General features: G+C 45.1%; 1 protein-coding gene across 3 annotated transcripts in view; it reads left to right on the forward strand.

Annotated features, from left to right (window-relative positions):
* The first annotated feature begins 380 nt into the window (after window positions 1–380).
* TMEM71 (transmembrane protein 71) overlaps window positions 381–14,348 on the forward strand; it is a 44,325-nt gene continuing 30,357 nt past the window's right edge. For 2 of the 3 annotated variants that reach the window (XM_062189446.1, XM_062189449.1), the window contains exons 1-5: window positions 381–698; window positions 2,106–2,187; window positions 4,367–4,436; window positions 8,766–8,978; window positions 11,277–11,446. In XM_062189446.1, coding sequence (XP_062045430.1) covers window positions 2,142–2,187; window positions 4,367–4,436; window positions 8,766–8,978; window positions 11,277–11,446 — 499 coding nt within the window. In that variant the 5' untranslated portion in view covers window positions 381–698; window positions 2,106–2,141. The remainder of the gene's footprint in view (window positions 699–2,105; window positions 2,188–4,366; window positions 4,437–8,765; window positions 8,979–11,276; window positions 11,447–14,348) is intronic. The other variant, XM_062189448.1, reaches the window with a different exon arrangement.

Raw genomic sequence — 14,348 nt, forward strand, 5'->3', positions numbered from 1 at the left:
GTGAGGGGGGATGTCCAAAGTTTGGTAAATCAGTATGGTGCCACTAGAGATATTTTCATAAGATCCAGCTCCTGGTATCTGCCAGGATTCTGAATGCCTTAAATCCAAGTGGCTTGGGCAGAGAGCCCTACTCCGTACTACTCATAGTCAAGTGTGACCAGAAGATGTTGAGCAGGAAGTATCACTTCCCTGGGAGATTTTCTCATGTTCTTGCAACTGGGGGTGTCGAGCTGGCTCGTAAACGCGTCCCTCCAGCAACCACGGCGTGCCCGGCTGGCCTGACTCATCGGCTGCATGTCCTGGGCTGCTGATCTGGGAGCCTCTCTCAACTCTTCACCAAGCTTCTCCGTGAGCGCCTCTGGTGGGAGCCCGGCAGGAAGTGTGACCTCATTCTGCTTCTCTGCCTCTGGTTTCGCAGGCTGATTTTGAAAGAAAACAAGAGGGTGGGAAGGCTGACTCTCCCCAGAACTACGCACTCGAGTCTCTGTTCTAAGAAACCTTCCAAAGGACAGGGGCCGGGCCACGGAAGACCACTTCTCTGCAAACGCCTGCACACGGTGATCTGGGTAGAAGGAGGAAGGGGTTCCCTTTCTCGCGGGGTTTCTGCACCTGTTGCCATTGTGACATCCAGTTTTCGACTGAAGATCGGCTCAGTCCTCGGTTTCTCCGCTGCCGCCCACAGGAAGCTGCACACTTCAGTAATTATTTTTGGCATTTATCAACTGGAAGAAGAGACAGGGATCTCCCTTTGGAAGGAATGTGTGTGGGAACATTATTTTTCAGAACAGATGTGTTGCTTTGGTGGAACTGGTAGATAGAGAGCGTGTGTTTCTTGAAAAGTTCTCGAATTGTGTCTGCAGCCTTTTTTCTGTTACTAATTCTCAGCTGTCAGTTTATGCCTGTGACTGCCATGAGCAGTTGGAGATGTAATAAGAACTTGCTGTCTGCTGCAGAAGTTCTTGGCTTAAAACTGAGTTTAATTCTTGGGAAAAACTAACAGAATAACTTGGGCTAGGCACTCTTATGGAGCAAGAATGCAAAGTGCAGGGGGCAGACTAATATATTGTAAATAATATTATTTTATATTCCAAACAAACAGAATCTGGAAATGTGTGCTTTGATTCAGAAATCTTCCAAGGAATGCCAGCAAGTTCTTCTGACATCTTGAAAGGTCTTTATAAGTAGACTTCTCTGTGTTCTAATATGGATTATATCTAGTTGATTGAAGTCATTTGGAGCTATAGAATGAGTGTGGTTTGATTCATTGTATTACAGCTGCAAAAGCAATCCATTGCTCATTATTATATTACAAAGTGTGGTTATCGTTGGCAAATCAGAAAGAACTTAGTCTTACCTTATAAAGCTGCTGGAATAATGGTAAATACGAGTACAAAATCCAATAGTCTACTGAAGGTAGAACTATGGGATGAGAGCTAAATGACTAAGGCTGGCATAATGTACGTACTTTGCTATTGCTAATTTGCAATTGAGAGAGTAAACTAGCTCTTCATGGGAACTGAGTTTGTAGGCACTGTCCAATGGCACACTATTTTTAGTGTAACACTGATTATGCTGTTTTTGGAATGTCTAGGCTGATAACAATTGCACTGACTGTCTCTGTGACTACCTGTCAATGGTTCAAGCTGTTGGGCCAAAGACAGACATGAGTGCCAAAGCGCTGTCTGAAACTTGATAATGGGGTTGATTTGTGGTGCATGATTAAAATATAAATATGTTTGTTTGGAGGGCTCTAGAGCTGGTAGCTTTTCCAGATTTCTTAATCAACGAACTCACTCATTATTTTTATTTGAATTACAAATCAACCATTTTGAGTCTAGTGTTCCCAAATACAATGATGTCTTTATTTACAAAGGGAGGATATTATTTAAATGCACCAAGTGAGACAATGGAAAATGTAAGACAAAATCTTAGAAGCAGACACACTTTGAGTGAAGTCCTGCAATCTGGTCTCTTGCGCTCAAGCCTATCTCTCTCTATTACTTCGGTAAACAAATCTGACTAGTGCAATTAGTAGATGCCATCTGTTTGGCATCATTTTTTCTATTTTTAATATATAGTCCACCTTTTTTTAACGTCTTCTGCAGAAAATCTGTGAAGTTTGAACAAACGGCCTTCCAAAGATGCACCGAGTAACTCATCTGATGTCAACGCCAGCAGCAAGTAAATGTGAGAGAACTGCTATATGCAATTATCTTTTGAACGATTAGGCTCCGTTTAGCAATTTCCTTGCTTTGATTTTGCTGATACTCAGACCATTAACCATCTGTCAGTAGCTTGTGTTTCTTAAATGCCAGTGTTCACGTTGGCAATGATTTTGACTTCATTTCTTTCCTTGAGAGAAATGTGATATTTTTCCTTTTAGTAGAAAAAAATCACTGTTTTTTTTTAGATGCCTGTGCATAAATGTGAAAGGAGATTGTTTATCAGCTACTATTAAGATGCAAAACTGTTTGTGTCTAAAAAATGCTGAATGATTTTGATAGCTACTTGCAGAAAATAAGGGCGTTGTTGAAACGGTAGTGGTTTCAAGTTTCTTCCTTCCTCTTGTTATTTTCCCCAAACCCTACTTCTAACCCTCCCTTACACATTCAGAATTGTCTCCTTACAAATCATCCAGTCTAATTTGAAAGTCTAAATTGCTTTCTTTGTCTTAGAATCTAAGACTTAGATATTTTCAGTGACAGAATCAAGTTTCACCGAGCCTGCCTAACAGAAGTATTGACACCACTGCTGAACACTGTACAATTCTGTTTTAGAATATTAACCAACTGCAATGGTCCCCACATGAAGTCTGTCACTATGCCTTTGGTTTCATGAGAGTGAATGAGTGGATCTTTCTCTTTTCAAAATTAAGAATACTGACAGATGGGTGTTTGGCACACAGTCAAAGTTGCTGCTTGGGACACCTGTATTCCATATTAGAGTACCTAATTTGAGTCTTGGTTCCTGCACTTAAAATCCAGTTTCTTTTTTTTTTAAGACTTATTTTATTTATAAGTCAGAATTACACACACACATACACACACACAGATCTTCCATCCGCTGGTTCACTCCCCAAATGACCACAAAGGCCAGAGCAGGGCTAGGCAGAAACCAGAAGCCAGGAGCTTCTTCCAGGTCTACCACATGGGTGCAGGTGCCCAAGCACTTGGGCCATCCTCTGCTGCTTTCCCAGGCACATTAGCAGGGAGCTGGATCAGAAACCAACCAGCCCGAACACCAACTGGCGCCCATATGGGATGCCAGCATTGCAGGCCGTGGCTTAACCCCCTAAGACAAAACACTGGCTTCTTAAAATCCAATTTCTAGCTGATATGCTCCCTGGGATGCGGCAGATGGTGGCTCAAGTACTTGTGTCCCTGCCACCCACATGGGAGAACCTGACCAAGTTCTAGGCTCCTAAATTTGGCATGGCCCAGTCCTGACTATTGAGGGCATTTGGGGAATGAACTAGCAGTTGGGGGATCTCTCCTCTCTCTCTCTCTCTTTCTCTTTCTCTGCTTTTCAAATACAAATTAAAATAAATAAACAGGAGGCCGGCTCTGTGGCGCAGCGGGTTAAGGCCCTGGCCTGAAGTGCTGGCATCCCATATGGGCGCCAGTTCTAGTCCCAGCTGCTCCTCTTCTGATCCAGCTCTCTGCTATGGCCTGGGAAAGCAGTAGAAGATGGCCTGATTACTTGGGCCCCTGCACCCGCATGGGAGACCCAGAAGAAGCTTCTGGCTCCTGGCTTCGGATTGGTGCAGCTCCGGCTGTTGCGGCCATCTGGGTGTGAACCATTGGATGGAAGTCCTCTCTCTCTCTCGGCCTCTCCTCTCTCTGTGTAACTCTGACTTTCAAATAAATAAATAAATCTTTAAAAAAAAGAAAATAAATAAAATTTTTAAAAATTTGAGAAGACTTCACATATATCATAAAACCAAACAAAGCTTCCCACTAATGTTTTCTGCTCGATATCTGACAGTAGACGAGTCTTAAACAGCCCTGATGAGGGAGAGTCTGGGACTATAACTGAATCCCTTAGATTACTGAGTGAGCTACAGTAACCACAGCTTCCCCCAGATGTGTTCTCCCCCTTATCATGAGCTCTGTTTGATGCTAATGATTTGTTGTTGCCTCATCCTGGGCTTAGGAGCCTGTACCTAGGAAGGGAACAGTGACACCAGCCCTAGGTTATCCCTTGCTTCCCTCTGAGACCTGGTGCCAAGTTGAGTGGGCCCGTTCCCTGGGTGCTACCCTCGCTCGCGTCTTCTGGCTGAGGCTGGGGCGTCGCTGTCCATGCCTTCTTAGAGGATTCCACTCTTGGCGGTCATGGATGTGAGATGTTCCTGTTTCTCTCTCCTTAGCTTCTGCAGGTCCTTCGGAGTCAGAGACGGAGTTTGCTGGAGAGCTGCCTCCCACGTGCATTTCCCCCAGGTATGTGTGAGGCTTTTCTCGAGAAAAAGCGATCGCTTCTCTTCCTGCGTGTTTTATTTTGTCCTGATACAAAACCGTTCTTTTAGCTCACATCCCGTGTTGGTAGAGTTACATAGCTTCTTTCCCATGGCACATACACAACAGAGACGTGCCTCATTCTGTACTGGGCTGTGACTATCTGGCTAAGAGTGTGCAGGTAGCTGCGAACAACTGGGTACTGATGGGTAGTTACTTTTGCTCAAATTGATTTTCTCTCTCTCTCTTTTTTTTTGACAGGCAGAGTTAGTGAGAGAGAGAGACAGAGAGAAAGGTCTTCCTTCCGTTGGTTCACCCCCAAATGGCTGTTACGGCCAGTGTGCTGCGCCAATCCGAAATCAGGAGCCAGGTGCTTCCTCCTGGTCTCCCATGCAGGTGCAGGGCCCAAGTACTTGGGCCATCCTCCACTGCCTTCCCGGGCCACAGCAGAGATCTGGACTGGAAGAAGAGCAACCGGGACTAGAACCCGGCACCCATATGGGATGCTGGCACCACAGGCGGAGGATTAACCAAGTGAGCCATGGCGCTGGCCCCCGATTTTTCTCTTTCCTAGCTCATTTTTCAAGAGCCACAGGCTTATCCAACAGTACACAGCTGGCCGAATTTGGTGCTCCACTCACCCACGTGGAATCTACCATTTCATTCAAGCATTGAATCCACGTGGAGTCTCTTGTGTTTTCCTCCTTCCAGTTTTCTGATTTCTCTCTCATCCTGTATGCAGGCAGCAGTTGAGGTCCCCCCACCCCGTATTTTGTGTCCTGTGCTTGGAGTATAAAGACATCAGGCGATTGGAGCAGAACCTGTCCTTCCTTGTAAAGCCCAGGCCCCCTCAGATTCCCAGATGAGTCAGCAAAACACGTACAAAAGCACATACTGTGGAGTCCCATTGACCAGGGTTCACATATCAGCTCTGACACCCAATAGCTGCATAAAAGAGCCAACGAGTTTGCTCTCTTTTTCCCTTCTGCACAATGACGATAATAAGGCTTAGCTTCTACAGAGACTCACGAAGAGTCGATAGAGTAGAGCATGAGGTCAGACTTACGGGACAGCGCTCAATAAATGATACCCATTTAAAATGCACTTTATTATTAACTTGAGTGCATATGGTAACTTGTGCATTGGTCTTTGATTTTGCAAACAGATAAGAAATTCAGTAGAGCATGAGGGAAATGTGTGGAAGGGTGAGAGACATTTTATAATCTATCCATTTAGGAGCAACTGTCTGAATTTTGTTAAAGATTGTGATGGGGTTTCTTTCTTCTTCTCCTTTTTTTTTATTTGACAGGTAGAGTTATAGACAGTGAGAGAGAGAGAGAGAGAGAGAGAGAGAGAGAGAGAGAGAGAAAGGTTTTCCTTCCGTTGGTTCACTCCCCAAATGGTCGCCATGGCTGGTGCTGCGCCAATCCAAAGCCAGGAGCCAGGTGCTTCTTCCTGGTCTCCCATGCGGGTGCAGGGCCCAAGGACTTGGGCCATGCTCCACTGCCTTTCCAGGCCACAGCAGAGAGCTTGACTGGAAGCGAAGCAACCGGGACTAGAACTCAGTGCCCATATGGGATGCCGGCGCCACAGGCGGAGGATTAGCCAAGTGAGCCATGGTGCCAGCCCTGTGATGGGGTTTCTTTCTTCACCAACCCATCTTTATCCTGTCCTGGGGCCATGAGCTTTAGACTGTTCCAAGGTCTGTTAGTCACCTCACAGGACAAGCAAGGACTTTTTCTTTGGGCAATTAAGCAAATCGCTGTGCTTTGGTATGGGGTTGGGTTTCTGAGAACAACTGGAAGAGATCTGGTAAAATTAATCAGCTGTTAGAATTTGCACAGCAGAATTGAAGTAAGTCAAGATCTAGGGATAGGCTTGTTATCCATTTATCATGCTTGATATTGTTGGGGAAGAACCTTTGTTTTTACCATAATCCAGAGGTTGGAAGAGTGTCCCCATACTGGTTACAACCACAGGAGGATAAAGTTAAGGGCATTGAAAAGGAAAGATGGCTGAAGGTTGGAGAGACCCCAAGTGAAAATTGTTGAATGTTGAGACTTCTGAAACTGGAGTGTGGGTGGAAATGCAGGGCCATATCTCTGCAAACTCCTGCTTGTCTGACACGTTATACATGCAATTGCCCCACTATTTTTTTTTAATTTATTCATTTGAGAGGCAGAAAGAGAGAGAGAGAAAGAGAAAGAGAGAAAAAATGAATTTCTATCTGTTAACTCACTCCACACATGCCTGTGACAGCTGAGGCTGAGAGAAGGGAACTAAATCCAGGTCTCCTATGTGGTGGCAGGGACCCAATTACTTGAACCATCACTACTGCCTCCCAGGGGCAGGCAGGAAACTGGAGTCAAGAGCCAGACAGGAACATCAAACCCAGACATTCCAATGTGGCATGCAGTCCTCTTCACTGGCATTTAAACCTCTAGGCAAATGCACAACCCCCATTGATTCTTTTTTTTTTTTTTAAGTTTTTTTTTTTTTTTTTTTTTTTTTTGACAGGCAGAGTGGATAGTGAGAGAGAGAGAGAGACAGAGAAAGGTCTGCCTTTTTGCCGTTGGTTCACCCTCCAATGGCCGCTGCGGCAGGAGCATTGTGCTGATCCGAAGCCAGGAGCCAGGTACTTCTCCTGGTCTCCCATGTGGGCGCAGGGCCCAAGGACTTGGGCCATTCTCCACTGCCTTCCTGGGCCATAACAGAGAGCTGGCCTGGAAGAGGGACAACCGGGATAGAATCCGGCGTCCCAACCGGGACTAGAACCCGGTGTGCCGGCACCGCAAGGCGGAGGATTAGCCTGTTAAGCCACAGCGCCGCCCCCCCCCCCCCATTAATTCTTAAGGAGCCAGAACAGTAGGGGAAAGAGCACTAATACAGAAGATAGAGATGTGGATTCTTACTTGATCCCTTCTGAGTCTTTCACCCTGCGGTTGTCTGGAGGCATAAGCTTCCCATGGAGGCCATCAGTGGGAGAAATGTGTGTAGTCCCTTGTTAACATCCAGGTGAAAAGCTTATGGGGGTTGTTACCAGGGATGCTGACTGACGGACATCATTGCCCCTTGACACACACATGTACTCAGCCACTGTGTTTTAAGGTCAGATTTCCAAAGCCTCTGGGTGCGTTCATCCAGCAGCTGGTATTGCATTTATGTACATACTGAACATCAATTAGAAACACAGCTCCTGCCCTCCAGAAAGTTCTTTTCTCTTTTAATTTTTAATTAGCTTTTAATGATTCAATGTGATTTGTAGGTTCAATTCTAAGAAACCAATGATATTCCCTTCCTCTCTCCCACCTGCCTTCCTTCTCTATTTATTTATTTTTTTTTAGTTTTTGAGATGACATACTTTAAATTTACATTACTAATACTCCACTAAATAAGAAGTTTAACAACTAAAAAGCAAAAGGACCCTAGTTTAGTGGGAATATAGGCAATGGCTATAAATAATAATTGAATGGGAAAATGACCATTTCTAAAATAATTATGGAGGCAGACAGGCATACACACAAACACTGAAATGAATCAGGATTTGGGACAAAGAAAAATCTTAAGTTTTTGTGGGAGAGGATAGAGAAAGCCAGCAGTTTTGCCTGGGCAAATCCCGTATTCTTTTCTCCACTGTGGCTCTGTTACTATTGTTACCAGGCTCCAACAATCCTCACGCCAAGAAATTCTAAATTTCTAGAACATCTGCATAGTTTGGTTGCCTTTCAGTCATATGGGCATGTGTTTGTTTTATATACCCAAGCCCCACAAAAGCTTAGCCAGAGAAGCATAAGATGCTCTGGGTACCAAATCAGGGGAGGAAACCAGTGACCATTTGTGCAGCCACGCTATGGGGGGACTTGGCAAAGGCCAAAAAGAACCCTGACTGCGTGTTCACCCTATATCTTGCCTGCTTCTGGTAACTACATAGTTATACTTTTCCTATTATAATCTCAAGAATGATGATGTGGAAATTGGAGAGTATTCAGAGTAAGGGGAAGAAGGGACAATGAGCTTCCAACGTTATAGAAAATCTGTTTTACAGTTTTGTCAAGACTGCAGGCTCATTGGATGGTGAAGAGGCTGTTTCAACTTCCCTGAAATTGAAAACAGAAAGGACACTGGAATTCAGGGATGTCCTGGGGAAGAAGATGAAGCCCAAGAGGTAGAGTGACGGCTTTCAGGGCTGAAGAAGTCACTGATAGTCAGGACTACAAAGAAGTTGTTTCCCATTGCAGTAACCAGAATGTGGTTTTTGTGTGACTGGCTGTACTGGATAGAGATTTGAAGGACTCTCCCTTTTCCTTTCATTAGTCTTTCCTGTGATTTCTTGGACGGTGAGAGTTCTTTTGAATGCTGCTCTATAGACCTCCCGACGGGCTCCTATTACACCTGTCGCCGAAGTCCCAGGCTCCTCACCAATGGCTACTACATTTGGACAGAAGACAGTTTCCACAGTGACAAAGATGGCAACATAACTCTGAGCCCGTCCCAGACCAGTGTTATGTACAAGGAGAACTTGGTTAGGTAAGTAGAGGATACTACATAAAGGAAGCTTCAGTCCAATCCATCCATTAGCTTTTCATTCATTCATTCATTCATTAACTCACCCTGCAAGCCCTTACAAGGAGCCCATTATTGCTCCAGATTGTGGAAATACAAGGGGAAATAAAGAGAAGGAATAGATGACATGGAAATAAGCAGAAATCCTGACGTGACACAGAGGCAGGGCTAGAAATCGGGATAGGAGGGAGAATAGAGGAACAGACCGAAAGTAGCTTCCTGGAGTTGGTGATGACTGATTGGAGTCTTCAAAGATGCAGGGTGTTAATGAAAATAAATGCAAAAAGGGAGGTTTTTGGACAGAGGGAGCAGGCACAGGCTTCTAAGACATTGATGTAATTAAAGGGAATAGTGAAGAGTTTGATAGGGGTACAAGTTACAGTGGCAGTCTGCCAGAAAGGAGACTGAGTAAAGAGGCGGGGGCTGGGTGGAGGGAGTTAAATGTCAGGTTAAGGAGTTTGGGCTTTATTCAGTAGAAAAAGAAGAGCCTTTGACAAAGTATCAGATTTACTCTTAGAAAAACAGCAACTATAAGAATGCAGAAGATGGATTTTAGAAAACATGGATATGTGAGTAGAGAGTGAATAGAGTGGGAACAATTGGTCAGGGTATCCGTGCATTGAAAGAAAACAGCAGTGGCAAGGATGAAAGTGTAGAGATGGGGTACAGATGAGAGGGATGGTGAAGAGGCAGGATGTGATCACTGTTTGGATGTTGGAGTTCCAGCAAAGGAACAGCACTTGTGTGAAACTTAGGACTCTGGCTTTGTCAACTGCATGTATAGTGCGACCATTTACCAAGATCAGAGAAAAGATAGGGGCCTGTTTGGAGGAAAAAAGATGACTGAGTTCACTTTGGATCAATGAATTCGAGTAATCTCATCTATTGCTGTTTGCTTTAAACCACCCATATGCTGACTATACCAGTCACTTTTTGACACAATAATTTTGCATAAAAAATAAGCAACTACAAAGTCTTAGTAACACATAAGACTTGTTTGGAAGTCAGCTGGGGTAACTTGATTTGATCTCATATACTTTGAGTTAAGCTTGGCTTCAGTTTGGTCTCGTGTCTGCTCCCCCTATGGCATTCTCTTACAACCTGCAGATCACATCAAGAATGTTCTCCCTGTCATAGTCACATAAATGCCAGAGGACATACCTCCACAGCAAGTGCACCTCAAGCTTCTGTGTGCATTAGCCTGCTAATGTCTCATTGATAATTTCAAGTCAGATGGAAAACCTGGAGTGAGAGTCAGAGAAATCTGCCTTGTCCCTACTGATGGGGAAGGGAAGGGAAGGAAGACATGAATAGTCCTTTGCTGTGGATATCTGTCCTGTGCATGACAGAATGATTGACAGCGTCTCTGGCCTCTATCCACTGTATACCAACAGCACCCCTTTTCTGGCTGACATTTAGAAAAAATATCTTTAGAAACTGCCAAATGTCCCCTGGACCTGAAATCACCCTGGCTGAGCTCCACTGGGGGAATGAATATACAAATCTTTCTGTAATCCATCTAAACACCAAAGGAAACAACTCAAAATGGAGCTCTGATTGCACATGTAGGTGACCTTGTAGAGCTTAGTGAGGCAAAAACTATCCCAATTCCTCTTTGCATGGCATGGCTTCAGTGGATGCACCTTCTACTTATGCTTTGAATGGCCTGTGTGCCCTCAGCCCAGCCCCTTGAAGTCATCCTCCAAGGTCAAGGATCTTTTGGACAAACAAACCAAGTCATGTTGCCATGGTTCTTTTCCCGTCAGCATGCTTCAGTGGTCTCTCTTTGGTCTAACATGAAATCCTATCTCCTCCACGTGATACACAAGGTTGGTTTTCTTTAAGATTTATTTATTTATTTTAAAGTCAGAGTTACACACAGAGAGAAGGGGAGGCAGAGAGAGAGAGAGAGAGAGAGAGAGAGGTCTTCCATCCGCTGGTTCGCTTCCCAATTGATCACAATGGCTGGAGCTGTGCTGATCTGAAGCCAGGAGCCAGGAGCTTCTCCTTGGTCTCCCATGTGGGAGCAGAGGCCCAAGGTCTTGGATCATCCTCTACTGCTTTCCCAGGCCATAGCAGAGAGCTAGATTGGAAGTGGAGCAGCCAGGACTCGAACTGGTGCCCATATGGGATGCCAGTACTGCAGGCAGTGGCTTTACCTGCTACACCACAGCACTGGCCCCACAAAGTTGTTCTTTATCTGCCCATTTTACTTCTCCAGTGTCACTCACTGTTCAGCATGCTACTTTCATATCTTCCCAGAATATTTAGAAAGAAAAGGAAGTTCCGTCGCTCCCTTTCTTCTCTCTTCGACCTCAGTGCCTCTGAATCCTGGCTACAAGCAAGTATCTTTGATGCTGACTCTTCCCTAAGGGAAGACAAGTGGTTGGAAGGAGGCAGGAAGCTGGACACGTACCATTGCGGTCAAAATGGTGAGTTTGCATCTTCCGTTCCATGGGGAAGTGTCATCTCCAAATGGGCAGTGGTAGCCATGTGGTCCTGGACCAGTGTCAAATCCAAAGGGACAGTCATTTTGACAGAGAGGATGGGCCACATTGTACAACTACATTTCTCTCCGTACCACCTGTGCAGTAGAAATGTGCATGTGTCCATGTCATGTAAAACAGTCCAACTTAAATTTGTGAATTTCTGAGTCAATAATACTGGGAAAATACTTATGCAGGTCCAGTGCATCTTTTATGTATGGGATATGGATGGAGAAATGATACTGGAGTCAGTTCCAGAAGACCTATATTGGGGCAAGTGTACTGGATACAGGGTCAAGTCCCAGTCTGGGCACATTATAGTTAGCTAACTTGGCTACATCAATTTTAAAGCAAATACACACACACACATCTATATGATAAATATTACTGTTGTTCTATATAACATGCATATGTATGTATTAGGTACATAGCATGTAGGATTTTACATATAATAGTAAAATCTGTATATATATAGACACACATGTATGTATGCAAACACAGTGATGGGAATTAAAGTCTAGTTTAAACATTAAATAGGGCAATAACTGTCAGGCAAATTTCAAAGCGTGCTGCTCAGTAAATCATTGCCTAATTATTTTTATTTATTGCCTAATTACTATTTTATTACTAGAAGGAAGCAATAGATGTTTATTGGGCATCATCCATTTGCCTGGTCTGAGATATGAGGTGATTATGAGCAATATAGCCCCTGTGTTCTTTGGTCTTACTGTTTACTAGAGCACAAGTTGGACTTTGCCAAATAATTGCATCAACAAACATGAAATAATAATTGTGGTAAGTGGAATGAAGAAAATGTGTATGATACAGTAGGGGATTTGACCCATTTAGAAACTCGGGAAGGCTTCCCTGTGGAATGGCAATGGAGGCTGGTGCCGCAGCTCACTAGGCTAATCCTACGCCTGTGGCATCGGCACACTGGGTTTTAGTCCTGGTTGGGATGCCGGTTCTGTCCCGGTTGCTCCTCTTCCAGTCCAGCTCTCTGCTGTGGTCCGGGAAGGCAGTGGAGGATGGCCCAAGTGCTTGGGCCCTGCACCCGCATGGGGGACCAGGAGAAAGCACCTGGCTCCTGGCTTCGAATTGGCACAGTGCACTGGCTGTAGCGGCCATTTGGGAGTGAACCAACGGAAGGAAGACCTTTCTCTCTGTCTCTCTCTCTCACTAACTCTGTCTGTCAGATAATAAAAAAAAGAAATGGCAATGGAGCTGAGATCTGGACAATGAGGAGAGATTTTCTTGGGTAAAGGGGCAAGGTAGGAGCATTCTGGGCTGAGGACGTGAAAAAAGCCAGGGTCTGAGGAGCACAGTGAGCAAATACACTGGGTAAGTGGAGCCACATGTATGGTTTGGAACAGATTGCATATAAGGTCCTTGGGACATCCAAGGTCAAAGTCAAGGTGGTGTTGGTCTCCATCTCTTGGGGCTCTGAGAAGGGATCAGGATTAGAGTTTGCATCTCTGGAGTCATCCCATTCTAGGTGGGCATTGAAGCCGATGAGATGGATGAGGAAGAGTGTATGGGATTGGCAGAAGAGACCTAGAATGGGGCTTTGTGAACTCCAGTGTTGAGTGGGCAAGTATGGTAGGATTAGCCAGTAAAATCAACAGAGAAGAAGCCTCCAGAGAGATGGGTAGAGAACCAAGGGTGCTGTAGCATGAAAGTCCAGGCAGAGCAGTGGTTCAAGAGGAAGGAAGCGGTCAACAGTGAATGCTCAAGCCAAAAAGGCAGATGGGATAGGGACTGAGAGTGCTCCCCAGTTTCATTGACCTAGGGTTGTTGTTGGTGGCGTGAAGTGGCAGAACTGGATGAGGAACAGGGTGAGGAGAGAGTGGGAAGTAAAGACGTGGAGATCTGCTGTCTAGAAGAATCTCTGACATCTGCTTCTGCTGGAAAGGGATGGAGAGAGGCCAGGAGTCAGGTGGAGGGGGATGTGAAGGTTGGGGGAACCACTGCCACCTCTTCTGCCACTTCCTCCTCCTGTCAAGGGAAGAAATCTCGGCATGTTCCTCTTCATCGAGGAGGGGGCCAGAACTAAACATAGGTTTATGGGTCTACTTTGAGATTCAAATACTCACGTAAGAGTCGTTCGTTCAATTACTCATTCACTGGTCAGACTCCCTGAGGACCTGCTGTGGCCACCTTACTAAGCACACATTCATCTGGACTGAATAAGACAAGCCCCAACCTTGAGCAACTCCTGCATTAACACAGAAAGATAAATGTGTCTGTACATAATTAGATTCTAATGCCTTAAGCACCATGAGAGATTTATGAGCAGTGTGCACAGAGAATGCAAGGAGGTTTGCCAGGGAAGACTGTGTTAGCTCTGCCAGCTGGAGGCTGGGAGGAGTCCAGGCAGAAGGAACATCTGAATGGCTCTTACAAGGATGAGGAAAATCGCTAGGTAGGGATGATGAATGGGCATGGTATTTCCACCTTCTCTGTTCCATCTTCCAAACTGCTGGGTGGCCTCAAATGTAGACTTTCCACTGTCTTCTTAACACAGCATACAAGGTCCTTGGATTATTTTCTTTCTTTCTTTTTCTTTTTCCTGACCAGAACTGACTGCACCATTTGTAGGATGCAGTGCAAAAAATAAAATGCAGGGTCCTTTGTTCATAAAGTGTTTATGCATTACGGTGCAGATGTTTAGCCTTGCAGTTCAGCTGCTGGTTGGGATGCCCACATCACATACCAGAGTGCCTAGGTTCCAGCTCCAGCTCCACTCCTGATTCCAGCTTCCTGCTAGTGAGCATCCTTGGAGGTAGCACCGATCGCTCAAGGGGTTGGGTCTCCGCCACTCCATGTGGCGGCTGGATTGAGTTCCTGG

Source organism: Lepus europaeus, chromosome 4 (genome assembly GCF_033115175.1).
Source record: "Lepus europaeus isolate LE1 chromosome 4, mLepTim1.pri, whole genome shotgun sequence".
NCBI lineage: Eukaryota > Metazoa > Chordata > Mammalia > Lagomorpha > Leporidae > Lepus > Lepus europaeus.